We start from the raw sequence: 26,666 nt of genomic DNA on the forward strand, positions 1-26,666 counted from the left end.
TGAAGTACAGCTTGATTATCACAATAGAGCTTCATAGGCTGGGTATGTGCGATAGCCAGGTCAGATAATAGAGAGTTGAGCTATAATAATTCGCATGTGGCAGCTGCCATAGACCTATATTCAACCTCAACAAAAGAGCAGAAGACTATGGATTGTTTATCTTCTAGGAGATGGGAGAAGAGCCTAAGAGAGTAAACTAGCTTGTGGTAGATCGCCAAGTCATAGAATAAGTAGCCCAATCCGAGTCCACATACAAAGTGAGATCACTAGAGAATAGGAGAAGTAACTATTTTACCAGAAGATGATTTCAAATAATGCAACACCCAAATAGGCGCATCACAGTGTGGCTTCTTTGAATTTTGCATAAATTAATTAAAAATGTGAATTGAATACACAATTGTTGGCCTAATGATTGTCAAATAAATTAACCAACCAACCAACCCCCTATAGACAGAAGGATCCTCTAGTGCAACACCATCATCAATTAGCCTCAACTTCTGTTCTATGGAAAAATCACATGGTTTTGCACCTAACTACCTAATCTCAGAGAGAATATCTAGTGCATACTTGTGTTGATTAAGAAAAATGCCTCTGGATCTATGCCAAGAAAATACTAGAGACAAGAACCTTGATGTGAAAGTGAGTGTTTAAGAATTGTTTAAACGTAACAATTTGTTGAGGATCACTATCGGTCACTATAATATTATCAACATATATAAGGACCATTGTGAAACCTGATTCAATATTAAGCGTAAAAAGTGAGTAATCCACATTGGATTGCTCATAATTCTTGCTTTGATAATAGAGGTAAACTTTTTAAACCAATTCTATGAGGCTTGTTTCAGACCGTAGATAGATTTATATAATTTACAAACATGATGCTCTCTCTATCGTGCTAATCCCGACAATAAATGTATACACACAACTTTATGTAAATAACCATGAAGAAAGACATTATTAATGTCAAGTTGGTACAAAGGCCAACCATGGATGGATGCAACAACAAGAAGGTAATATATTGTAACTAGTTTGGCAATCGATGCAAATATTTTATAATAATCAATGCCTTCGATTTGGTTGTAGCCCTTAGCAACGAGACAAGTTTTATATCACTTAACGGTGCCATCGGATTTATATGCGATTTTATAAACCCATTTTGACCTATTGGGAACTTTGCTTAGAGGGAGAGACACCAAAGACCATGTATTGTTCTTTTCTAATGCTTCTAGTTCGAATGCTATGGCTTCTCGCCAACGTAACGTGGCTCATTAATTACCTTTGAACAACTAGTGGGCTCATCATTGGAGGAAATGACCAATAGAAAAGCAAAGTGTGTGAGAGAAAAATGACAATAAGAGATCTAGAAGGAGATGGGATAAGCAATACATGAATCTACATCTGATTGTAGAGAAATGAGGGGTATATCACAAGAGACCGAGCAAATATAATCCTTAAGGTATGAAGCATGAGCATGAGTTCAACTAGAATGATGCAAAATATTGTTCATTTGTTTAGAAGATTTGTTGTGTACATCATTGATCGAAGCAAGGGGTGTGTAGTCACAACATGATCGTCTTCAAAAGCAAGAAAAGCTAAGGGAACTATAGGACCTATGCTTGTCGGGGTTGTATTTGAAAGGAAAGATTGTTTCATAAAATTTAACATCATGAGAAGCAAGAGCTTGGAGATTTTCAAGATCACAAACCTAGTACCTCTTTTGACCAAAAGGATATTTTATAAAAATACAACGAGTAGGCCATGGATCAAATTTATGTCGATCAGGAGTAAGATAATATGTATAACAAAGACAACCAAACATACGTAATTGGTGATAATCAGGTGAGCTTTCCAACAACATTTTATGAGGTATCTTCCTATATAGATTTCGTATAGGAAGACAATTAATTAAGCCACAATAAGAACACACTCGCTGTAGAAAGATAATGGTAATTGAGGCACAAGCAACTTCGAAAAAATGAACGGTGTTTGTATTTAGCTACCTTATTTTGTTGGAGTAGACATATCAATTGATGAATTTTATCATTTTCATAAAAATAATCGTGCATAGATGTGAACTCCCGACCATTCTCAGTTCTAATGACCTTAATAGAATAGTTAAATAGAGTTTGAACCATATTACAAAACATCTTGATAAAGGTGCAAGCTTCATATTTGTGTTTCATTAAATAAACTCAGGTGTATCTACAATAGTCATCTACAATAGTAAGTATATAATATGCACCAATATGTGAGGGTATGCAATATTCACTTCCATTATTATTTAATGGAAAAGGATTTCAAGTTTGTCGTGACAAATGATAAGTTTCAAAATAAAAATTGCAATCAAAATGAAAATTGGAAGACTACCAGAAAGAGAAAATAAATGGACCAATGAAGGGTGACCAATTTATTAGTGTCGCAACGAAGAAAAAAGACTACACGATGCTGATGATGCTTTTCAAGCAGGTGGTTGGACAAAGTGATATACACCATCACGCATCTCTCCCACCCCAATCAGTTTCTTTGAGATAAAGCCCTGAATTACATAAAAGGTTGGAAAAAATAAAAAAGCATAATTCAAGGCATTTGTTAGTTTGCTCACTGATAATAAGTTAAAGTGAAAATTTGGAATGCACAAAACATCACCTAGAGGTATATCATGTGATAAGTGTACCATGCTAGTGTGACAGAATGGACACAAGTGCCATTAGGCAGTTTAATAAGCTTGGTGTCTAGGCATTCATTAACATTTATCATATCATAGAGATTAGGTGTCAAGTGGTCTGAAGCCCCACTATCTATTAACTAATCATTATATTCAAAAAGAGTATGGTTGCATTATTACTTACCAACAAGGTTGGATTGTAGTGATTGTTTGTCTTGGTTGAAGAAAGATATGAGTTGTTTGCATTAGCTAACAGTTAACCCAAGCATAGGAGAGTTGTTTATATTGACTAGCAGTTCACCCAGACATAGGAGAGGCTTTGGCATCATCATTAGCTATGTAGGGAATATTATTAGTGACAACAGTAGCATAAGGATGAGATACTTAAAACCCCATTTAGGAGAGCTTTTGGAGGGCCAAAAAGCACTTCTGGCCCTCCAAAAGCACTTTTAGATAAAACAGGGGTGTTTGATAAAATTTTTGGGTTAGAAAGCTAAAACAACTTTTTGGGAGAAGCTCCATTTTGGAGCCGAAAAAGCATTTTTAGAAATTATCGGAAAGATGTTTTGAATTATAATATTTTTTTCTTTTTAGACTAAAATATCCATAATAAAATATAATAATTACACAAAATATCTATTTATAATAATATTTTTATTTATGTAATAATACATATTATATTTTATTATGTTATATTGTATAATACTATGTAATATCCTTTATAGTCATTTGTCATGCCAAAAGTATTTTTTCAGTTTATTTACCAAATACATATTAAAATTTTACAATATTTTAGAAATATAATTATCAAACAGTAAACAACTTTTTATAAAAACTCTAATTCTCAAAACTTTACTTCTAAAAGCTCTACTCCCAATAACTCTCCTAAATGAAGCCTAAGCAGTAGGTGTAATTCTTTGATGCTTAGTGTGCTACCCAACTTTGTCTAAATTAGTATTTTGTGATACCCAGTTTAGAAGATAACCAACAAGTTTGTAGCAAATTTCTTTAGTGTGATTGGACAACCCACAATGAGTACAGAAAAGCTTCTTTTTCTCTTTTCTTATATTTTTCTCATCATTGGATTGACCTCCTTTAGCAATGAGTGCCGTCGCTTCAACATGAGGCTTGTTAAAAGAGGCCAATGCTTGTTATTTTTCTTCTAGATAGATCAAGGAATGGACTTTGTTAACATTAGGAAAATGATTCGTTGCTAATATTTGTGTGAGAATGGTGGCAAAATTATCATTCTACCCCATCAATTACTGATAAACTTTTTCACGGTTGACTATGGTGACAAAAACTTTTGATGCTCCATACTTAGGAAAAGAATTGGCATGTTGATTCCTAGCTTGTCCCAACAACCTTTAAGAATGGTGAAATATCCAATGACATATTGTCGTCTTTATTCATGCAAAGCAATGTCACTGCGTAGGGGTCTCCTTTTCTTGAGAGAACCTTTCTTCAAGATCCTTCCATATTTTTTGAGCCATGTCAACATAGGGAACACTATTATGGAGGTCTCTTGCAAAGTTGAAAATCTATGAAACAACCATGGAATTACATTTTTCTTAGGCTTGGACATCTAAGAGAGGAGCTGATGGTTTTGAGAAGGATCTATCAACGAAGCAATATTTGTTTTTGGCAAGGATGCATTTCTCATGTCTCTTTTCTAAGTAGAATAATTATTACCATCAAGAAAACAAGATACTAAAGCTGCACCTGGATTATCAGATAGGTATAAATAGTATGGAGAAGAGCTTGAGATTTCATTATAAATAGTATGGAGAATAAATATGTTTTTGAAGGTAAGAAAATAAAAGCAACAAACTGTTGTGGAGAAATATGCAAATCTAAGAACTTCCATAGTTCTGATACCATGAAAGAAAATTTGATTAGAATGCCTAAATTTATTGAGTACAAAGAATAGGTATATATATACATCATATATACAAATTCAGCACGTGTAGTATTTGCACAAGTTGACCAAGTAAACATGGTAAGTGAGGCAAGATTGGAGGAAACTTTGGGATTTTATTAGTGGATGTCATGCTCATATACATGTAGCCGTTTTGAAGTACAATAAGTATATATATTAGTTTGATACAAAAAATGGCTACATACTAGAGCTAATTTTTATTGTCATCAAGGGGGTTTTCCTCATTTGAAGGTTATAAAGCCATCTAAACAATAGAGAAATTGACTCGCCACGAAGGGTGGATGTCATGTTCATATGCATATAGCCTTTTCCTGGGTACAACATATATATATATATATATATATATATATATATATATATATATATATATATATATATATATATATATATATATATATATATATATATATATATATATATATATATATATATATATATATATATATATATTGGTTTGATACCAAAAAAAATGGCTGCACAATTAGAACTGATTTTTACTGTCATATCGGAGGTTTTCCTTTTTGGAGGTTATGAAGCCATCTATGCAGCAGACAAATTGACTTCCATGGCTACATATAGCCTTTTTGTATCTTTAAAAGAATCTCAAAATGGAACGATGGAGCCATCATCATGAACTACTAAAATTAGTCAATTCTTTTGTGTGTTAGACTTGTGACACACACACACACATACACAAAAGATTGGGATGGGCTATTCATGACCTTTTTTGCCCTCAATCGAAACCCATCCTTGATGATTATGCCTTCCATTGATAGTCAGAATTCTTTTAGCAGTTTATATGATCTTGCAATTCTAATTTGGATTATATTTCATGAATGTGCTTGTAAAAAATCATCTTCATAGGTTTTTTATTCTTAGATTATTTTTTCTCTTGTTCATTGAAGCTTTTCTAATTTCTTAAGATCTTTATTGATTTAATATGATCCAATTTGAATTTGTAAAGCCTTTTCATTTAATTATTTTATCCATGTAGCAATCACAATGTAATGCATTATTTTCATCGTTTAGTATGAGCTAGGCCTCTATTATTTAGATGGAATTCAGAAATTTATCTTTCACGGAGCTTTATGGAGTCACAGGAAACAATGTTACCCACCAAAGGATCTAAAGAAATGCTTAAATGTGAGTCTAAATTGGGTTCTTTCCGCTAAAAGAAACCTACATATCACTTTTGGTCAGCTGAATGAAGTGATATGGTAAAGGTCATTGATTGGTACCTATGATATCAGAGAGAGCAAGAGAGAGAGAGAGAGAGATCAATAATGTGGGGCTTGCAGATGGGTCACTACCCTTTCCTTTTTCAATTGACTCTTCTAGTAGAAAGCAAAGCTGTCAATAGAGGCCAACAACCTGCTAACCCAATCCGAAAACGACCTAAGATATAGGGTTTGGATATGAAAATAAAGTCAAGAAGCTGTTAGTTTTGCATTTGAATTCTAAAATTAGACCCAAAATCTTATTGGGTTAGATTTAGGTTTCTATAAATCTATACTCAAAACCTTGAACCCGACCAGTCATCCTTAAACATACGAATATATGTATATACAAACATGAACAAACAATTATATATATATATATATATATATATATATATATATATATATATATATATATATATATATATATATATATATATATATATATATATATATATATATTCCTTTTTCAATTGACTCTTCTAGTAGAAAGCAAAGCTGTCAATAGAGGCCAACAACCTGCTAACCCAATCCGAAAACGACCTAAGATATAGGGTTTGGATATGAAAATAAAGTCAAGAAGCTGTTAGTTTTGCATTTGAATTCTAAAATTAGACCCAAAATCTTATTGGGTTAGATTTAGGTTTCTATAAATCTATACTCAAAACCTTGAACCCGACCAGTCATCCTTAAACATACGAATATATGTATATACAAACACGAACAAACAATTATATATATATATATATATATATATATATATATATATATATATATATATATATATATATATATATATATATATATATACACACCTTTTTGTATGCATCTATCAATTTTACGTAAGTGGGGCAATGTTGGAAGTAAGGGTCTACATAAGAAAAATAAGTAGGCATGGGCTTAGATGGAAAATAGGAGAATATGGAGGGCAATGTTGGAGGGCAATGTTGGAAGTAAGGGCTACTTAGATATTCTTGTGCAATCCAGCAAGATTCGCATGGAGGAAAAAAAAATAGAGGTAGGACCCAGCCTATATTCATAGAATTTACACAAACCTGCGACAAGGGGTCTTTTCCTTCTCCCCCAAGACGTGTGTTGGCTCTTTTTCTTTAGTTTGTACTTTCATAACTCCTTTATTTTCTCTTTTCTCTATAATGATTTTCATATAATAAAAAATTCAGGGGGCACATCCATCCTCCTTTCCTCAAGAAAAGAAAAACGGGTTAATGTATTTGCTTCTTTAATCAAGTTCTTTCCTTCCATAACTTTGTTCATTGTACATCCTTCTAATCTAAGTACTAAAAAAATCCAGATATTTTCTTAGAACTTTCTAATCATTTTAAACCATGTACTACCATGAAAGAATAAAGTACACAAACTGAAACAAGTAGGTATTCATTCTTTATCCTTCTCAATCCTTTTTTTTTTTTTTTTTTCATTTCCTCTTTTCTTCTCTCATTTTGTCATGGTCGAGTATTGTTGCAATTCAACTCAATCAGATGTAAACTTAACTTGGGCCTACGATCCTAAAATCAACCCTAGCCTATACAGGGTTCAGGTATGATGGAGTTGATTCACTCCGATATTGATTCACATTTTATAGGTGCTCTGATTTCAGCCATCCATCTAGAAAAGATAAATACCGGGAGTTCCACATTAACGATATTATATGTTATTGCTTTATACTAAACAACATCTTCCCTTTGAAAAAAAAATCTATTTTGAACCAATCATTTTTCGTTAATAAAACTTTTCATACATCTTCATTGATTGAATTTTATGGTCTCTTATTTGAATCTCTGTACATAAAAGGCCAAGAACATATCACACCAAACACCATTGCATAGCAAATCAATTAAAGACTTACTAATGTTCTCAAAAGAACAGCTGAACAAGGAGTAACTAAAAACATCATAGGATAATATCCTCAATCTAAAACTAAAGTACGGAATGAAATTATATCCTCCAGTTTATTACACATTTTAAGAGAACATTCCAAAACAACATTCCTTTGGAAAATCAAAAGAAGGGGAAAAATGAAACCGATCAGAATTATCATCTTGGCACCAAGTAGTATATCGGCTTGATTATCTTGCACCAGAGCATGCATAGTTCACATGCTGATCAGCACAAACCTAGTTAGAAGTTTGACGTGGGAGTGCTTCAATTCACCTACAAGAATTAGAAGAAGAATTAGATAGCAGCAAGACTAAAAACTGCATGAAATTATTATCAATGGGCAAAAGCTCCTGTGAAGAATTACTTAGATTGGTCTCAAGATCTACACCGGAAGCATAACAATAACATAATAAGCAATCCTTCTTGGAGCAACGGATCTACTCATTCTAGACTAGTCTCAAGGCTTTTACAATTCATGAGTGGTGCAGTACCATTTTGCATCAAGTAAAATGAGTAGGCTAGCATGCAACATAGCTAACATATTGTACCTATATAAAGCAGGTGGCAGATGAAACCAACATTAGCGCTGAAAATGTATTGGATATGTACCAAAATCCATATCCACATCCATTTCAATTGGTAGATACAAATATGAAAACATATCAATCATAGCTAAAATTTCTCTCCATTTTTCCTCTAAATGGATATTGATACAAATTGAACATTAGAAAATGCAAATTATTTAAAAAAAGCAACTTTTGAATTTGCTTAAATAAATGCAAATACAAAATTTCTTTAAATGAAAACATGAACCAGTTAATATCCACGTGTCTATGCATAGATAAATGTTGCGGGCAGAATTTGATTCTACTTATGTTTTTTATTCATTCAGATTATTTATACGTCTTTCAATTGTTTGGGTTAAAAGACTCACTATAGACCTAGTAGCTTTACTTGGGTTAAAAGGCTTGCCGTTGGTAGTTCAAGGATGCAACTCAAGTTAAAAACTGGTACTATCCGGAATAGAAATCGAAAGACATTATTACTTTAAACCTAGTTAAATATGGCAAGAGTCATATTAGACTAAGAAACATGGCTGAAAAAGGTTTAGATATAATCAGAAATGTGGATGTAGCTAGATCCATGTCTGCTTTAATATTAATTGGATTCTGAACTTATCCATAAACGGATAAACGGGTATTATTTGATCAGTTTCCACCACCAACCAACGAAGTTTATGGGTTCAACCAGTTATTACTTATATCCCATCGATGTCATCCCATCCATGAAAAGAATGCATCCAGTAAGATTGGTCAGCAAACAGATATTTCCAAGAAATCACAATAACCATAACTGTAACCATCAAGCCTTATCAGCTATTTGGGGTTGGCAATCTTTCCAAGAAATCAAGCATAATTCTTTTCACCAAGGGAAGCTAGGAGTTTTCCTTTTGTTATTTTCTTTGTAGGTAATTTCAACCATGATAGGATCATGGTTGGTGTGGTATGGCCGGAGCTGACACATAAAAACTCCCTAGGAAATTATTTGAATGAGATTATATGAGTATATCAAATGGTTGGTGGGGGCTAGAGAAGATTTTTTGAGGGTGCAAGCATTTACTCAACGGCTCAACCTTTAGCGACTCCCGTATATAGAAAAAAGTTGCCAGCCATACGGATGATAGGTCCTAATATATATGGGATGCGGGAAAACACAATTTGGTAAAATGGAAGCAAGAAAAGAAAATGTAAGGAAGATTATCACCTGTGGATTTGCCAAAAATTAAATTTGCCTTCTTTAAGAAGAATCAAATTGGTTATTTCTGCTTGCAACAGCAATGGGCTTCCGAAGGTGGAAATAGAGAAACTGGAGGAGAATCTGAGAAACACAGTTAAAGATATTCTAACTGCACCACATCACAACATTATATCAAATAAAAGGAGATCTCGAGGTTTACAGCAATATAAAGATGCTTCCAGAACTGAGCCGTTTTATTTTCCAAAAAACAAAATTTTCTATTAAAAGCAAGAATAAGAACCACCATTTCTTCCGTCTCCCTCTCAAACTGTGGATTTTGTTGGTGGTTTTACAAACAAACAATAGATTGCAAAATCTCCAATTCCTCCTAAAACAGGGAAATGATGTGCCTCTCATAACATCCCTCAAAAAGGTGTGAAACAGGTCTGTCCATGAACCAGTGCGAGAAAATAGGAATACTTTTCCCCAAAAACAACCCAATTCCCCTCTCCCTGGGGGGACTAGATCTCAACTCTGGTTTCCGCCCTTCTGGAGGATGTTTTAGGCACACATAGTTACCCTTGAAACGAGAATAAAAAATGAATTCTATAATTTGATGTCTGCTGAATATTATAAGTAATCAAATGAGAAGAGGTATAAAGAAAAGAAAAAGAAAATAATAAAGGAGCAATTATAGGATACAAAAGCATCCAGAAGAACACATCCTCCTGCATCCACTAACCATGGCAGGTTAGGTCTGATTCTAGACCAATCTAAGCTGTTGACAATTATACTGCAAAGAAATTGCATATGTTATTCATTTGGTGTCAGATTAAACATGGAAACACATGATGGAATGTTAAAATATTATTTAAGTCAGTAACTGTAAGTCTAAAAGAAGGAGCAAGAGATGGGTAAGTTATAAACACGTGACAACAAAAAGATACCTTCCTACATATGTTGTATTTCCAATCACTGCAAATATAAACATCAATGGATTGAGGCCCTGAAATAAAAGCATAAAAAATAAACTTTACTATTAACCACAGCATCACAATTTACAACCTACAAGAACTCCAGATATCATGACATAAATCATGAGAAACAGACCTCCAGATATGTTACCTTTTTCGTATGTGAGCATGTCATCAAATTCTCTAGGTAAGTAATGTACATTACAGGTTGTTATGCTTTTGGTTTTTTGATAGTTAAAAGAAGTCTGTCTCCCTAGTACGCCTCTCTCCCTCTTCATTACCTATTCCATCTCATTTTCTTTGGTTCATATGCCAACAATGTATATATCTTAATCCCAAGCCTCAACTTCTATTTATCAATGAATACATAATTCATCATTACTTAAGTACCTTTTTGGTGAACTAGAAATTTGAGATCTTCATGAACCCCATTTCTCACAATTCATTGTCCGTGGTGAACAAGTTACAGATTCAAGAACCAGGTAGCAGTTGTTCAATATAAAATCTTGAATGACACATGATCCTAGATGCTTGATGGCTGATCCAGTTTCAATCAATAATGAGGCACTTTATAAACCATGGAAGAAGATATCCTGTGATCTAGCATTAAAAGAAAAATAACTTGCACCATAGATTTTAGTGTTTTTTTTTAATGTCAAAACTGAATCTTCAAAATTGCGAATGTAACACGAAAATTAACTATCGAAGGAAAGAGATTGGACTGTCTTGCAATTTAAGCATCACCACTGAATACAGATTTAGCCCAGTTTCAAAATGATCCAAGGCAACAGTGTTTGCATAGGCTGCAACAATACTTTGGCATCCTAGAACTTGCATGAACATTGTGCAATTACTAACCAATTATAATTTCTTATAGTTATCCATTCGGTGCCGGCAATTCTCTTATGAGCATAAAGAGCCGCATGCAACTATAGGCATTCTTTAGGAGAAGACAACTAGACATGTCTGTAGATTTTCAATTGTATAAACTATAAAGTATAAACATTTGTTTTAGGGAAAGGTTGGGTAATTGTATAGCTAACTAGAATCAAGAACTAATCCACATAATTTATGAAATTATAGTTAGACACAAATATAAGGAACAAAATAGATTTCACTTGGCAGATAAATATCTTTTGAGAACAGCATCGTATAGTACTTGCCTCCACATTGCCTCTTCTGATCTGGAAAGATAAAAAAAAATGCTGAGTCAAAACTTGAGCCTTGCCCCTCATTTGAAATCCATACAAATTACATGCAGAGAGTAAAAAGAAGAACAATTGTTCAAGGATTTGCTCGTTTATCTATTTATTTGCTGTTTTCAGCAGCAGCAAATACTTTGATATTAGAAATAAACCAATTTATATAAGTCTCACATTTAAGCAAATTTGAGGAAGCCTTCCACCCATATATATAGCTGCCATTGCCCAGCCAAGTAAGTTTCCTATTCCTCTGCTTCCATCACCATGTCTCACTGGTGACTCAAAAACCTGGTCCTGTGGACAGAATGTATTGATTACCATATCATGTTCTATGTTATATTTTTTAAATGACATTAAGAAACTAAAACATTGTCAAAAAATTTTAATATGTACATGAGGGAAATGTATGAATTTCATTTATTTTCTAATGTTCCCTACAAAAAGTATCAGCTTTTGAGTACCTGTAAAAGCTTTCGGCCCACTAATATCACTGCTGGATGAGGTGATGCATTAAAGGACTTCTTCATGAAAAGGTGGATACTATAAATGCCAAGGAGAAATGCTACAGAAGGTACCTGTATTTGAAAGATGAGCTGTATAAATTATCTCTTGACACAGGCAAAATGAAAGATTGTCATCTACGTCATGACTTTATTCTCACCACAGAAAGCATATTTTTAGTGTTCATCAGTGGTGCAGACTTTTGTGGAACCAGCCTACCAACCAAAGGCTCTTGTGAAGAATGTCGATCATGGTTGAGAGCTGTTCTGCTATAATGATGTAAATGTGCTAACCATGAACCTGCTGTAGGGATTGGGCTCTTTGATAAAGAACGCGCAGACCTGGCAAGTCAGATAAAAGACTGTATTTCAACCAAAGAATACATAAGGACACCACTTATATTTGATTTAGGAATATCTGATCTTTCTACTGACACACAACATTCGCAGGAATGGGAACTTAACATTATCCGACACAACTGAGGTAATTTCTTTCTGTATAACATATTAACATGTGTCAATAAAAGCACCTTCAGAATTTGAATTTAGGAGCTAGCTTATCTTGAAAGGAACATGATATTTCATCAAAAAATTAAACCAGAAATATAATGAATTTACACTGTATAAGTAATGTGTTACACTAACTCAAACATGTGTGGACAACAAAATTCATACATATAAAAAGTCCATGTACAGATCCAATTGAGAATTTGAAACTTTGAAGAAAACATGAGAGAACCCTGTAGTTGTTATATTGTTTGTCTAAAGCCAGAGACTATGATATGAACTTACTTTTGAACTAGAGGAAAATCATACACCAACAGTTTGACACAAGAGAGGGAAATCAAATTATGGTTATCAGAACATCCCTCAATGGGGAAGGGAGAGAATAACAGAGGGAGGTATTAGAGAAGATATGAAAATGGAGACAGTGCCGTTATGGATGTTAAGTCATTGACAAGCTTTGGTAAGTACCAAGTACACAATATGAAATGGCTTATACTGACCAAAGTTCTAAAGTAGTTCTAAAGCATAAGAATTGACCTCATAAATAAAATATAATGATGAAGACAAGCTGGTGTTTAGTTCCTGAAGCAATGCATATGATCAAGTAAAACTCTAAAATGAAGACTTTAATGGTGATGATTATGATGATGATGATCTTTTGTCTCGCAAGATTGGAGTAAACCCCATCAATTGACAATGAGATTAACTGCCCAATGAACACAAACAATATCCAACTAACTAAGCATCTATGGCATGGAAATGGCAATGTGAAGACGTGGCAAGATCATGCTCAGTATTTTAGTCAAATGAAACAGGACACAAACACCAATATAAACAAGACGGCAAGAGTACTAGCCAAGTCTGATCACAAGGTCCAGAATATGAGGAAGAGAAGCTTCAGCCTCATCCTTCAACATGGCTGGCCTCAAAGTTGAGTGAAATTTGAAGAAATAAAGATGAAGGATAATCAAAGAGGTATATTGCGAAGTGCAAGGTATCACAGGCAAAGGCACAGAAATTCATGACTCTTAAACTATGTGCTACTAAGTGAACAAATAGCAAGAGTTAAATTAAGGTACGCTGAACCGGACCGAACCGCCCTGCTAGGCCCGTACCAAGCTAACCAGGTAGGAAACCAGGTCGGTTCACCTATTGGAATCAGTTTCGGCCCCAAACCAGCCAAAACGGATTCCAAAACAATCGAAACCAGCTGGAAAGGTCTGAATCGGCAGGAACCAACCTAGAATCAGCCTGGAAAAGGTCTGAATCACCGGATGGTTTGCATCGAGTCGACACGGTTCGGAACCACACCCCTTCCCCTCTGCTTCCTTTGCTAAAAAGTTTGGAAAGGCCGAAGGCCTTCCCAATAGTTTTTTAATGAAATTCGTTTGCCATAAGACGGCTAACCGACTCCCTCTTTCCTCCAATTTGTGAAATCACACTGATTCAGCACAATTAAAGAAATATCCAAGCCTACATAAGGCATGCTTCCTCTCCCAATCTCATTCTCTCTATTTTTTTTGGCTTAAAAAAATAGCTCGAAATTTGCAACATAAGAAGAGACATGCCAAAATTTTTAATTTGGGCTTGATTTATTATATTTTGTAGATCTATAGATGATCTACACGATGATATAAAAATTTTTAATTTTTGAATTATATATAATTTTTAAAAAATAAAAATATATTTTTGGAATAAAAAATAAAAAATATAAAAATATAAAATCAGAAGTGTATTTAGGTGCATGCAAGCTACTCTTCAGCAAAATTTGGTATTTATTTATTCAAGTTTTAATGCGATCACATGCACAGTGGCCTAAGCCTAAATTTGAAAAAAATTGAGAAATAAGCAGTTTTTGATGCATGCCATGGGCCTAGAAAAATATATGTAGTATCCATTATTGGGTTCTACATAGATCTGAGCTAAAATTAATTTTTTCAAAAATTTACATTTAAAAATTATTTTTAACTTTAAAAAATAATAAAAAATATATAATTAATACGAAAAATTATGAAAATTTAGTAGTACATATTACATAATTCAGAAGTAATTTCTGAGGTAGAAAACATATTTTCTGAATTTATGATATTTAAAAATGTTTTTAAATTTAAAATATTTAAAAATATAGAAATATATAATAAAATATGAAATATTCGTATTATGTATTAGATAAATTAGATGTATTTTCTGAGGTAAAAAAATTATCTTTATCATAACGAAATTTTTCTATTTTTAAATAATTCATAAACTGACGTATTTAATAAACCTGCAGGAATGGAACCATCAAGAAAAAAGGAGCCAGAGCGTAACATTGGTTGGAATCATGGGCAAATATTCTCGGGTCGACACCATTGGAAATGCAACTAGTGCAATACAAAATTCAAGGAAGAAAGGGTAACCAGGTTGAAGTAGAACTTAGCTGTTGGCTATCCAAATGTATCTATGTGCCAGAAATGCTCACAGAAAGTTCGGCAACTGATAAAGAAGCACTTCGCTGATTTCAGAGCAACGAAAAAGAGAATTTCCAAGAAGAAGACGGAGGTGGACCGCTTTCTATCACTCTAGAGAGTCAGAGGAGGCGTCTCCTCTAGATGATGAGAAGGCACAGATCCAGGCTGCCATATAGGTAAGCTTTGATGATCAATAGCAGCAGAATGAGGTGGCTAGAAATAGGGCTCGATTTGGGCTCTCATACTATAAGTCGAGCTCCAGATCTGCAAGCAGTAAGGCAGATCCAGAGTTTAGGAAGACCTCAATCAGGAAGGCCGTTAGCAGAGATGGTGGCTGCATTGCAAAAATGCTGTGGGCTTTTAGTAGCAAAAAAAAGTCATCTAGAGAGATTCCACCAAGAGCAGAAATCCATGATTTAGATCCATATACCTTCTCCAGCAAAGATTTGAAACAGTAGAGGGTTGACATCAAGGTTCGCCGGACCGATCGTACCGGTGAGCACCGGCACCGGTACGGTTCCGATTCGGTACTGGCTTGGAACCGGTACCGAACCGAAGCCGCGCGCGCGACCACGCGCGCGCGGACATAAAAAAAAACAAAACAAAAAAAAAACGCGTCCGCGCACGCCCGGGACGCGCGCGGACGCGTCAAATGCCACAGGGTGGCATTAAATGCCACTCTGTGGCATTTAATTCCCCCACACGGGCTGGCAGCCTGCGTGGGCACAGTGCCCCGCGCAGGGAACCGCGCTCAGGCGCGATTCCCTGCTGGGGAATCGCGTGCGGGCGCGGTTCCTGCACGGGGAATCGCGTGCGGGCGCACGTTCTCCGCTCGCGCGTCCGCGCGCGTTTCCCAAAAAACAAATAAAAAATGCGTCCGTGAACGCGTCAAATGCCACAGAGTGGCATTTAATGCCCCCACGCGGGCTGCCAGCCCGCATGGGCACGGTGCCCCATGCGGGGAACCGCGCTTGGGCGCGAGAATCGCGCGCGGGCGCGGTTCCTGTGCGGGGAAACGCTCGCGCGTCCGCGCGCGTTTCCCAAAAAAAACTAAAAAATGCATCCGCGTGAACGCGCGGACGCGTTAAATGCCACAGAGTGGCTTTAAATGCCACTCTGTGGCATTAAGAGGCCCACGCGGGCTCCAGCAGCGTGGGCGCTCTTCTCCGCGCACGGGGCGCGCTGCTCCGCGCCCACGCCCCGTGCGCGGGCGCTCTTCCCCGCGCGTGGGCACGCGGGGAAAGAGTGGCTTGGACCGGTGCGAACCGGGCCGGTTTGCACCGGTACCGACTTGTACCGGCGCAAACCGGGCCGGTTCGCACCGGTCCAAGTACGGCAGCAATCGATTCCAACCCAGTTTGGGTCGGAACCGTTTTTATACGCTATACCGTACCGGTGCCCGTCGGCACCGGTTCGGTACAGGCAGCATACCCTGGTTGACATAATGCTGAAAAAGCATAAGAAGAAGAATATGTGGCAAGTTGTTGGATCTTGATTCTACTTCAGTTACATCCTAGCAAATGTGGCAGACAATACGCACTATAGGTCTGTCATTTCCTCCATACAAGTTGTCGGTCCCGATATAGATCCTGTAGGCTCGAAGGACATCTATGGTGAGCTTTTTGACAATAATTAGGAGCTAGAGAAATGAATTACCTTATAGAAGAGCAAGTGGCCCATATATGGACCGACGGTGATGTGCGATAATTGGACTAGTCCTTTCAGGCATAGCATTATTAACTTCTTGACATATTGTGATACAAAGACTTTCTTCGACAAGTCAATTGATGCTTTTGATCACGTGCACGACGCCTCATCCTCAAATTGATGGAGGAGGCGATTGATTAGGTAGGAGAAAAGAATGTCATGAAGTCATCACTGATAATTAGCCACAATATAAGGCCACCGAAGAGATCTTGATGGAGCAGCGGCCACATATTTTCTACACCCCATATGCACATTGTATCGACCTCATGTTGATGGACATTGCGAAGATTCATAGAGTGCAGCAGACAGTGAAGAGCCCAAACCATCACCAGATATATTTATAACCATACATGGGTCCTTTCACTGATGAGGAGATACGCAGGGGGAGAGATCTTGAGACCAGAAGTCACATGGCTTGCTACCAACTACATTGCACTTGATAATATTCTTAAGAAAAAAAGCAGCCCTATGTCAAATGTTTTCCAGTCCCAAGTACCAAAAAAGTAGATATGCGAGGGCCGACACAGAAAGGAGCATTATCGACGACTTGATGACAAGATAGACATTCTGACAGTGAGCCACTACAATAGTGAAAGCTATCGGATCATTGTATTAAGTGCTTCGGACCATAGACAACGAGAGGCACCCCCAGATGGGCTTTTGTATCATATAATGGAGAAAGCAACGATTCAGATCAAGGAGGCAGATCCGATGTATGCCCAGGAGTACATCGACATTATTGAGCGATGGTAGAACTACCAGATGGGTAGGGACTTGCATCTAGCAGGTAAGTAAAAATATTAAAAATTAGATTGCTCCTGTACTTGTAAAATTTTACTAAAACAATAATAAACTCTATCTGCAGTATACTACCTAAACCCTCGGTTTTAATACACCGTAGCTGGAATCGTTATGGATGACGAAAATCCAGCAGCTCTACGTAATGTGATTTACAAGATGGAGCCTGATCCAAAAGTCGCGGCCCTATATGTAGAAAAGGTAAGTTAACTTAAGTGACATGTGTAAATTAACTGGTAGCTTCAATTATTAACATATTACAACATGATTTTTTTCACAAATCAAAATATTGGGAGAGGGCATTGATAGCTTTAGAGTCTCGACAGCTATCGTAAGTAAGAAAATTATGAATCCAGGTATATTACACATTAGGAGGACATTTACCTGACGTTAGATAGTTACTTATATGGTACTATCTTATATGCAATTTTTTTCAATGTTTTTCTAGCTAAATAGTGGATTCATTTTGGTTTGTCTGCGAAAACTAGTTTCATAGCTAGCGAGGCTTGGGTCGATGCAAGGCAATGGGCAGAGAGAAATATTTCATGCATCCTTCCAGCCGATCAACCACTGCCACAGGAGAGTCGGTCACTACATGACTCCTTGTCCGAGACATCCTCTCAGAGATATGATCGAGAGAAGCTTAGACAAGGCCATTACGCTATTCGGTCTACTCGGTCGGGAGGGCCACATACATCCTCCCAGCATAGCCAAGCAGAGGAGCACGAAAGGTCAGCAAGTAGAGAGTGGCACGAAGGGTAAGCAAGGAGTGAGTGGCACAAAGGGTAAGCAGGTATGGAGTGGCACGAAGGGTAAAAAGACAGCTTCCCAGCACACCAAAAAAAAAAATAAAAGACACCTGCAGCCCTAATGGAGCGTAGAAGAGGAGCTAGTTCACTCAGATTCAAATATCAGGAGCAGCAGTTTTGGTGGTCATGGATCTGCTAACCAAGGAGGGAGTGGAGGACATGAGACTATCATTTATAAGACACGGCTGCAGGGATCATGATCTTCGATTCACTAGGAAGTCCCAGTTTACGTATGCTACATAGAATAGAGACCACAGTGCACGATATGATGGAGCCCGCAAGGATCCGATTGCATATAAAAGACAGTCTCCTCGAGGTCATTCAGGAGAACACAGTGCAGCTGCAGATGATCTCGCACGAGTAGAATCTATGGACATATCAGGTTCCGACTCATATACTAGATCTTATGACTTGCAGCCACAAGCAATCTATGACCCATAGCCTAGAGCATCTTATGGGTCAGATTTTGCTACCAGCTTATTCGAATGGACCTCTTCACAATCATTTTATCAGCTATCAGCCAGAGGATACCTCTCAGAGCTAGAGCTTCATCAAGAGATCTGAGAGTACTTATAACCCGGAGCGCGTTCCTTATGGGATGAACATGCAAGACTGCAACGCCGCTTGGTTAGAGGGATGGATTGATGTGCCCTCTGACTATGCTAATAATTCGAATATCTACGAGAGACATTTTACTCGACGAAATTTTAGATATCAGTATATATACTATACTTTAAATAATATAATTGATTGTATTATTTTATATTATTCACTTCGCTACTTGATTTGAGAATATTTTATGTTGCTTCTTATAGCGTGCAATATCTCACTAATCATTTTATATTTTGTATCATTTTAAAACAACAAAATGCATCATTTAGGTTAAACCGGGATCAGAGAAACATCAAAAACATAATTAAAAAAGAAATCAAATTAGACACAAAATCATTGAAAAAGTTCAAAAAAACCGATTACTAATTAAATCAACTTGAAAAGTTCCAAAAAAATTTGGGCGTGCCGGCAAGCGTACTGTGTATCGATACGATGTCTGCCAATCAGTACAGATCCCGATACTGGTTCGGCAGACCTTGAGTTAAATATTGAGTCCTCAAGCATACACACCAGTGAGACAATAGTGAATTAGGTAATGCTATCAAGCACTAAAACTAACAGAATATAGACAATTTTAAGAAGAAAGAAATGCAATTTCAAGTATGGAAAAAAAGTCAGATAGACACCGAATAAGACATGTATCTCACAAAGCTAGACTTCACAAAAATCTAAAAGCAATGGAAGATGAAAAACCTATGATAACCCAGTCAAAACAACTAAGATGAATCAAACTTATAGAAAGTCAACATATCCCATTGGGGCTAAAAATGCAAGCAGCAATACAAATCCTAGGAATTAACAAGGTTGTATAATCGAAAAAACAAATATCTGATAACAAGGAAGCAGAAAGATCTTACGGCAGACATAAATGGAGAAAGAAGACCCATAAATACTAATCAGGTCAAGTAAGAGTGAGGAAGGTCCTGATAAGACCTGGTTCTATAAAGGTACAAAAAATGGAGGCAAAACAAAGAGACGGGAAAAGAAAAAGATAACCAATCCACGCATGCTCAAATACAGATGAGGGGGAAAGGTATTTCAGAAAGAGTGGAAAATTACATGTAATACAAGTCTCTCCCATAAGAACCATAGCGACCAATTACAGGTGCCGTCACGGGAATAGGTGAACTTGTCATATGCATTCCTTCCCTTACAGGATTTGATCCATTTGCCTGATAATTACTGGCTCTTGTTTCCTTGTCATCGATGTTGTATCCTAGCAGTCTTTCTTTTGTTGGTTCATCTTCTTGGTGATGTCTGTGGCTCTGCAATAATGTGAAGAGGTAAAATGGACAAACAACAACGTTGTCAGATGAAAGTTCCATTAAAATTTTATTGATGAAAAAAGTGAGTTCAATTTTTTCAACTTTATCTCATCTCCCTTCCTGTCAATAGATAAATATCTCCAAAAACAATTAGGGACACACCATATACTAAGAGCTGTTAGATATTTTCTGAATCTTGAAAAATTGCTAAAATGATAGGTGGTAATGCTAAAATTGATAGATTTTTAAAAAAATGATATAATTATAAAAAGACCCTGCTTCTATCATTACAAAGTAAAAAAGAAGGAAGATTAGTAACATAAATGTACTGAAAGTTTCAAATATCTCTACAGCATCAAACATATGAAACAAATCATATGAATCATCATGATTTTTGTGAGACACGGGGCTGAAGTCGGCAGCCCTCGCCGACTTCAGCCCCGATTCAATTAGGGGAGGAGCCGGAACAGAGGATCGCGTTGGCGATCCTCTCCGGCTCCTTCGGGGGAACAAACAGGGCAAGGACGCCGCGGGTATTCCGCGGCGCCCCCCCCCCCAGCCAATCCGCGGCCAATTCACGGCCGCGGATCTCGCCCGACCGCCGCGATTTTCACGGCGGAGGGCCGTTACGGAGGGGACGATAAAAACCCCACCCTTTCTTGCCCTAGAGCACCACCGAGCCCTCTCTTCTCCCTCTCCTCCCTCGGTTCCCTCTTCCCAAGCCGCCGGCGGGCCGCCTTGGCCAACCACCACCACCACCCGAGCCTCCCCTGTTTCGAGACCTTCTTCCTCTTCGGAAAGCACCGCCGCCACCGCCGCTTGACCACCGAATCGAGCACCGGCGGCCGAGATCTTCCTCCCACTGCCTCTGCCACCGCCGGTGAACTTTATCCGCCTATCTGAAGTAGGGATTAAGCGAGAAGAGGTAAGTAACTTAATACTTCAAGTGTGATTTTCAAATAAATAGATTAAATTCTGAAATATGTTTTGTATTTAGTAAAATGGGTCTGGCATGTTAAATTTCATTTGAAAATTATGCTCTGAAATCCGTAAACTATGACTGAAAAATTTATGAAATCTGTTTATATATATATATTCTCAGCATGGCTATGATCTGTTCTGTTCTGTTCTGGCCCCGCCAATGGGGATTATACGTTGGACCTGTCGACTTGTAAACTGCGAGGAACCGGTTTCGACACCGCGCCACCGGTGATTAGAATAGTGGTTTCTGGACACCGTTTCCACCGGTGACTAACAATAGTGGTTTCTGGCACTCTGTGCGACCCATGCCACTGGGTTACGTGGCCGTAGCCTATCATGTTGAGATTATGATATCAGAGTTTTATAAAAACAAAAATGATATTATTTGTGAATTGTTTCAAACATTGTCCTGTATTTTGATCTGATATGCTCTGACCCCACTCTGGGGTATTTTGTTGCTTACTGGGCTAGTGCAGCTCATTATTCTGTTTTCTCCATTTTTCAGATCCAGAGGCTTGATCGCACGGGATTGGGGAGTGCGTTAGAGTTTCCGATGATTCTTCAGTTATTGGCATTTTAGTTAGTTTAGTTTGGACATTTGAATTATGTTGGCATATGTTATTTTGGAATTTTGCAAGACCGCTTTTGAACAATTTAAATAATTATGTTATCTTTGAAAAGCTGTATCTGCTTTGGTATGATCTGCTGCCTTGCGCGCCCGTGCGGCCCGCCATGCGGGCGTGCGGCGTCTGCCGCGCCTCGGGCTCGGGGCGTGACAGATTTGGTGGTATCAGAGCTTAGGTTTCAGATTCATAGGGATTATGTTTGAAACAGTCATATTTGAGCCTAAGTTTTAAGATCCTTAGGATTCGTTGGAAAGTTGAGAGATGGGGTAGTAACTAGACAAAGGGATGATGTTCATTTGCTTTGATTATTTTTGTATTATTCTGTTTGGATAAATATTTTTAAAATTTATATATTTTCATTGAATCAGAATGCCGCCTCGCCGTGTCCGTAGCTTGAATCGGATGGTTGGGCGCTCTCGGGGAAGAGCCCCCACTAACCAAACGGGCGAGGTATCGCATAACTCAGGGCCCCAGGGTCAATCAACTCCAGAAGCTGCTGCCGGAAATCAAACTCGGGTGCTCGAACTGATCGAGGAGGTCGTCGGGTTAGTACGCCAACAGAGGCAACAACCTCAGCAACCAGTCCAGCAGGATGTTGCTCCTCCTGAGCAAAGGAGTATTGCAGAATTCAAGAGAATGGCACCTTCGGCTTTTAAAGGCACTACTAGTCCTCAAGAGGCTGAAACCTGGATAGATGAAATGGAGAAAGCCTTCAGGGCAATGGAGTGCACCGATGAAGAAAAGGTCAGATTTGCCACCTATATGCTTCAGGACCGAGCTCATCATTGGTGGATGTCTGTGGAGCGCACATTGGCACCCGAGCAGGAGGCACTTACCTGGCAAAGATTCCGCACCGCATTCTACTCCAAGTATTTTCCCTCCAGTCGCCTGAGGGAGCTAGAGAGGGAATTTCTCAATTTGAATCAAGGAACTATGACTGTGGATGAGTATGAGGCAGAGTTTGACAGGCTATCTCGGTTTGCTCCCACCCTCGTCATGGATGCAGAGTCCCGGATGAGAAGATTTGAAGAAGGATTGAAGCCTCACTTACGTCGGAGTTTGGCCGCAATACACTCGACGAACTATGATGATCTGGTAGACAGGGCTAAGAATTTGGAAATTGTCTGGAAAGAAACATATGATGCCAAAGATAGGAAACAAAAGAAGAGAAGCAGAGATTATGATGCTCGCAGTGGACAGAATTCTAGCAAGACTGCAAAATCTCATAATCAATCTTGGCAATCAGGGAAGCAAGGATCTTATGGAAAAACTATTCAGCAAGAGAAGCATAAGTGTGATGCATGTGGTGGTATGCATAAGACTGAACACTGTAGACGATTTTTTGGTGCTTGTTTTAGATGCGGCCAGCAGGGTCATAAGGTAGCTGAGTGTCCTCAACAGGACCTTCGACCAGTTCAGAGGCCTCAAACTACAAGAACCCAGCAAGTGCAAACTTATCATGCTCCGGCTCAGTCAGCTCAGCCTTCTTCTCCTAAGCAGCAGAAAGGGGGGAGACCACACACACAGGGTCGTATTTATGCACTGACTCAGCAGGATGCTCAGGCATCCAACACTGTGGTGTCAGGTACATTGCCAGTTGCTTCTGTTTATGCTCATACATTATTTGATTCTGGTGCTACGCATTCTTTTGTGTCATCTACATTTGTGCAAAAACATGACCTGCCTTATGTGCAATTAGAGTATGATCTGCATGTTAGCACTCCTGCCGGGAGCGGGATGATTGGTAACCAGGTCTGCAAGACTTGTCCGATTCAGATAGTAGGTAGAGACTTGCCTGCTGATTTGATAGTTATAGATATGCATGACTTTGACATAATCCTCGGTATGGACTGGTTAGCATCACAATTTGCCACCATTAATTGCCATGAGAAACGGGTAAACTTTCAGATCCCCGGAGATACCGAATTCAGCTTCGTAGGGAGTGGTGCTTATACCTCCCCTCGAGTTGTCTCCGCTATGCAAATTAAGCGGCTGCTTAGAAAGGGGAGTATGGCGTATATTGCCACAGTGGTTGATACCAGACAATCAGATCAAAGATTGGAAGATATTCGAGTAGTGAATGAATACCCTGATGTCTTTCCGGAAGACCTTCCTGGCTTGCCACCAGATAGAGAAATTGAATTTGCAATTGATTTAATTCCTGGTACCACACCAATCTCTAAGACCCCCTATAGAATGGCTCCAGCTGAAATGAAGGAATTAAAGGAGCAGTTGCAGGATCTTCTTGATAAGGGTTTCATCAGACCTAGTGTTTCACCTTGGGGAGCTCCAGTCTTATTTGTAAAGAAGAAGGATGGTAGTATGAGATTATGTATTGATTATCGAGAGATAAATAAAGCAACAATAAAGAACAAGTATCCTCTACCAAGAATTGATGACTTATTTGATCAGTTAAAGGGTGCTCAGATATTCTCTAAAATTGATCTTCGTTCTGGGTACCATCAATTAAAGATAAGGGCTGAAGATGTGCCTAAAACTGCTTTTCGTACTCGTTATGGGCACTATGAATTTTTGGTCATGCCTTTTGGACTGACAAATGCCCCTGCAGCTTTTATGGATCTGATGAATAGGGTGTTCAGACCCTTTCTGGACAAATTTGTAGTAGTCTTTATTGATGATATCTTGATCTATTCTGGGAGCCAGGCCGAGCACGAGCAACATTTGAGGTTAGTACTGGAAACCCTAAGACAAGAGCAGTTGTATGGTAAGTTGAAGAAAAGTGAATTCTGGCTAGACAGTGTGATGTTCCTAGGGCATGTAATATCTAAAGAGGGTATCTATGTGGATCCAAAGAAGATCGAGGCAGTGGTCAACTGGAGCAGACCCAATAGTGTTACTGAGATTCGCAGCTTCTTGGGCCTAGCAGGATATTATAGACGATTTGTTGAGGATTTTTCCTCTATTGCTGCATCTTTGACTCGACTAACTCGTAAAGGAGTTAAGTTTGAGTGGTCAGATAAATGTGAACAGAGCTTCCAGGAGCTTAAGCAACGTTTGGTGTCCGCTCCCATCCTTACCCTTCCCTCTAGTGGCGAAGGTTATACCATCTACAGTGATGCCTCAAAGAAAGGATTGGGTTGTGTACTGATGCAGAATGATAAGGTTATTGCATATGCTTCCCGACAATTAAAGTCATATGAGGAGAACTACCCCGTTCATGATCTGGAACTTGCTGCTGTTGTGTTTGCATTAAAAATTTGGAGACATTATTTATATGGTGAATCTTGTAAGGTGTACACTGATCACAAAAGTTTGAAATACCTTTTTACCCAGAAGGAACTAAACATGAGACAGAGAAGATGGTTAGAGTTACTGAAAGATTATGATTTGTCTATTCATTACCATCCGGAAAAAGCTAATGTGGTAGCAGATGCACTGAGCAGAAAATCCACTGGTAGTATTGCTGCCTTACTTACCTCTCAGAGGAAAATTCTGGAAGATCTGAGGAGAGTAGAAATTGAGGTATGTTGGCATGACTCTGATGCACAATTGGCAAACTTACGTGTCCAACCTACCTTGATAGAGAGGATCAGGATTGCTCAAGCAGATGACCCTCAGTTGCAAAAGCTTAAAAGTGATATTGAATCAGGTTCTCAATCAGAATTCAGACTTCATGAGGATGGATCATTGAGATACAGGAACAGAATGTGTATTCCAAATGACTCCGATTTAAAAAATGAAATTATGAAGGAAGCTCATAATACTGGATATACAGTGCATCCTGGGGGTACTAAGATGTATAAGGATTTGAAAGGTACATTTTGGTGGAATAATATGAAGAGAGAAATTGCACAATTTGTGGCTCGGTGTTTGACATGTCAGCAAGTTAAAGCAGAGCATCAAAGACCGGCAGGGTTGTTGCAGCCCCTACCACTTCCTGAATGGAAGTGGGAACACATCACTATGGACTTCGTCTCCGGGTTGCCTCGCACTCTTAAAGGTTATGATGCTATATGGGTGATTGTGGACAGATTGACAAAGTCGGCACACTTTTTGAAATTCAAAGTAGGAATGACCTTGGAAAAGTTTGCAGAGCTCTACATTGAACAAATAGTGAGGTTGCATGGAGTACCCGTATCCATTGTTTCCGATAGGGACTCGCGGTTTGTATCTCACTTTTGGAGTAGTTTGCATAAAGCCGTGGGGACCACTCTGAGCTTCAGCACAGCTTTCCACCCTCAGACTGATGGCCAATCAGAAAGAACCATTCAGACCTTGGAAGATATGCTAAGAGCTTGTGTAATGGATATGAAAGGTTCTTGGGACCGTCACTTGCCTTTGGTTGAGTTTGCATATAATAACAGTTACCAGGCAAGTATTCAAATGGCACCTTATGAGGCTCTATATGGAAGAAAGTGTAGATCACCTATCTGTTGGGATGATGTTGGTGAAAGAAAAATTATGGGCCCCGAGATTGTGCAACAAACAGTAAAGAAGATCCAGCTGATCAGGGAACGCCTCCGGATAGCTCAGAGCAGACAGAAAAGTTATGCAGATAATAGAAGAAGGGAATTGGAATTTCAGGTCGGAGATCATGTGTTTCTGAATGTGTCTCCTACTAAAGGGGTGATGCGATTTGGAATACGCGGAAAACTCAGTCCACGCTATGTCGGCCCCTTTGAGATTCTAGAAAGAGTAGGAGCAGTGGCTTACAAATTGGCACTTCCACCTTCACTGTCTGGAGTTCATAATGTTTTTCATGTTTCCATGCTAAGAAAGTATATTCCAGATATGAGCCATGTGGTAGAAGTGGCTCC

The 26,666-nt window shown here is 38.2% G+C and overlaps 1 protein-coding gene across 2 annotated transcripts in view; it reads right to left on the reverse strand.

The window, feature by feature from the left end:
* Positions 1 to 7,665: 7,665 nt before the first annotated feature.
* The window catches only part of LOC103719251 (PQ-loop repeat family protein / transmembrane family protein), a 51,018-nt gene continuing 32,017 nt past the window's right edge, over positions 7,666 to 26,666 (reverse strand). Inside the window, exons 6-14 of one of the 2 annotated variants that reach the window (XM_017845746.5) lie at positions 20,076 to 20,281; positions 12,295 to 12,475; positions 12,095 to 12,208; positions 11,808 to 11,927; positions 11,595 to 11,615; positions 10,405 to 10,463; positions 10,160 to 10,250; positions 9,485 to 9,598; positions 7,666 to 7,993 (exon numbers count right to left, since the gene is read on the reverse strand). In XM_017845746.5, the coding sequence (XP_017701235.4) occupies positions 9,518 to 9,598; positions 10,160 to 10,250; positions 10,405 to 10,463; positions 11,595 to 11,615; positions 11,808 to 11,927; positions 12,095 to 12,208; positions 12,295 to 12,475; positions 20,076 to 20,281 (873 nt within the window). In that variant the 3' untranslated portion in view covers positions 7,666 to 7,993; positions 9,485 to 9,517. The remainder of the gene's footprint in view (positions 7,994 to 9,484; positions 9,599 to 10,159; positions 10,251 to 10,404; positions 10,464 to 11,594; positions 11,616 to 11,807; positions 11,928 to 12,094; positions 12,209 to 12,294; positions 12,476 to 20,075; positions 20,282 to 26,666) is intronic. The other variant, XM_088715500.2, reaches the window with a different exon arrangement.

The sequence above is a fragment of the Phoenix dactylifera genome, chromosome 2 (genome assembly GCF_051530095.1).
Source record: "Phoenix dactylifera cultivar Ajwa chromosome 2, Ajwa_hap1_PhDact_Kaust_v1.1, whole genome shotgun sequence".
Classification (NCBI taxonomy): domain Eukaryota; kingdom Viridiplantae; phylum Streptophyta; class Magnoliopsida; order Arecales; family Arecaceae; genus Phoenix; species Phoenix dactylifera.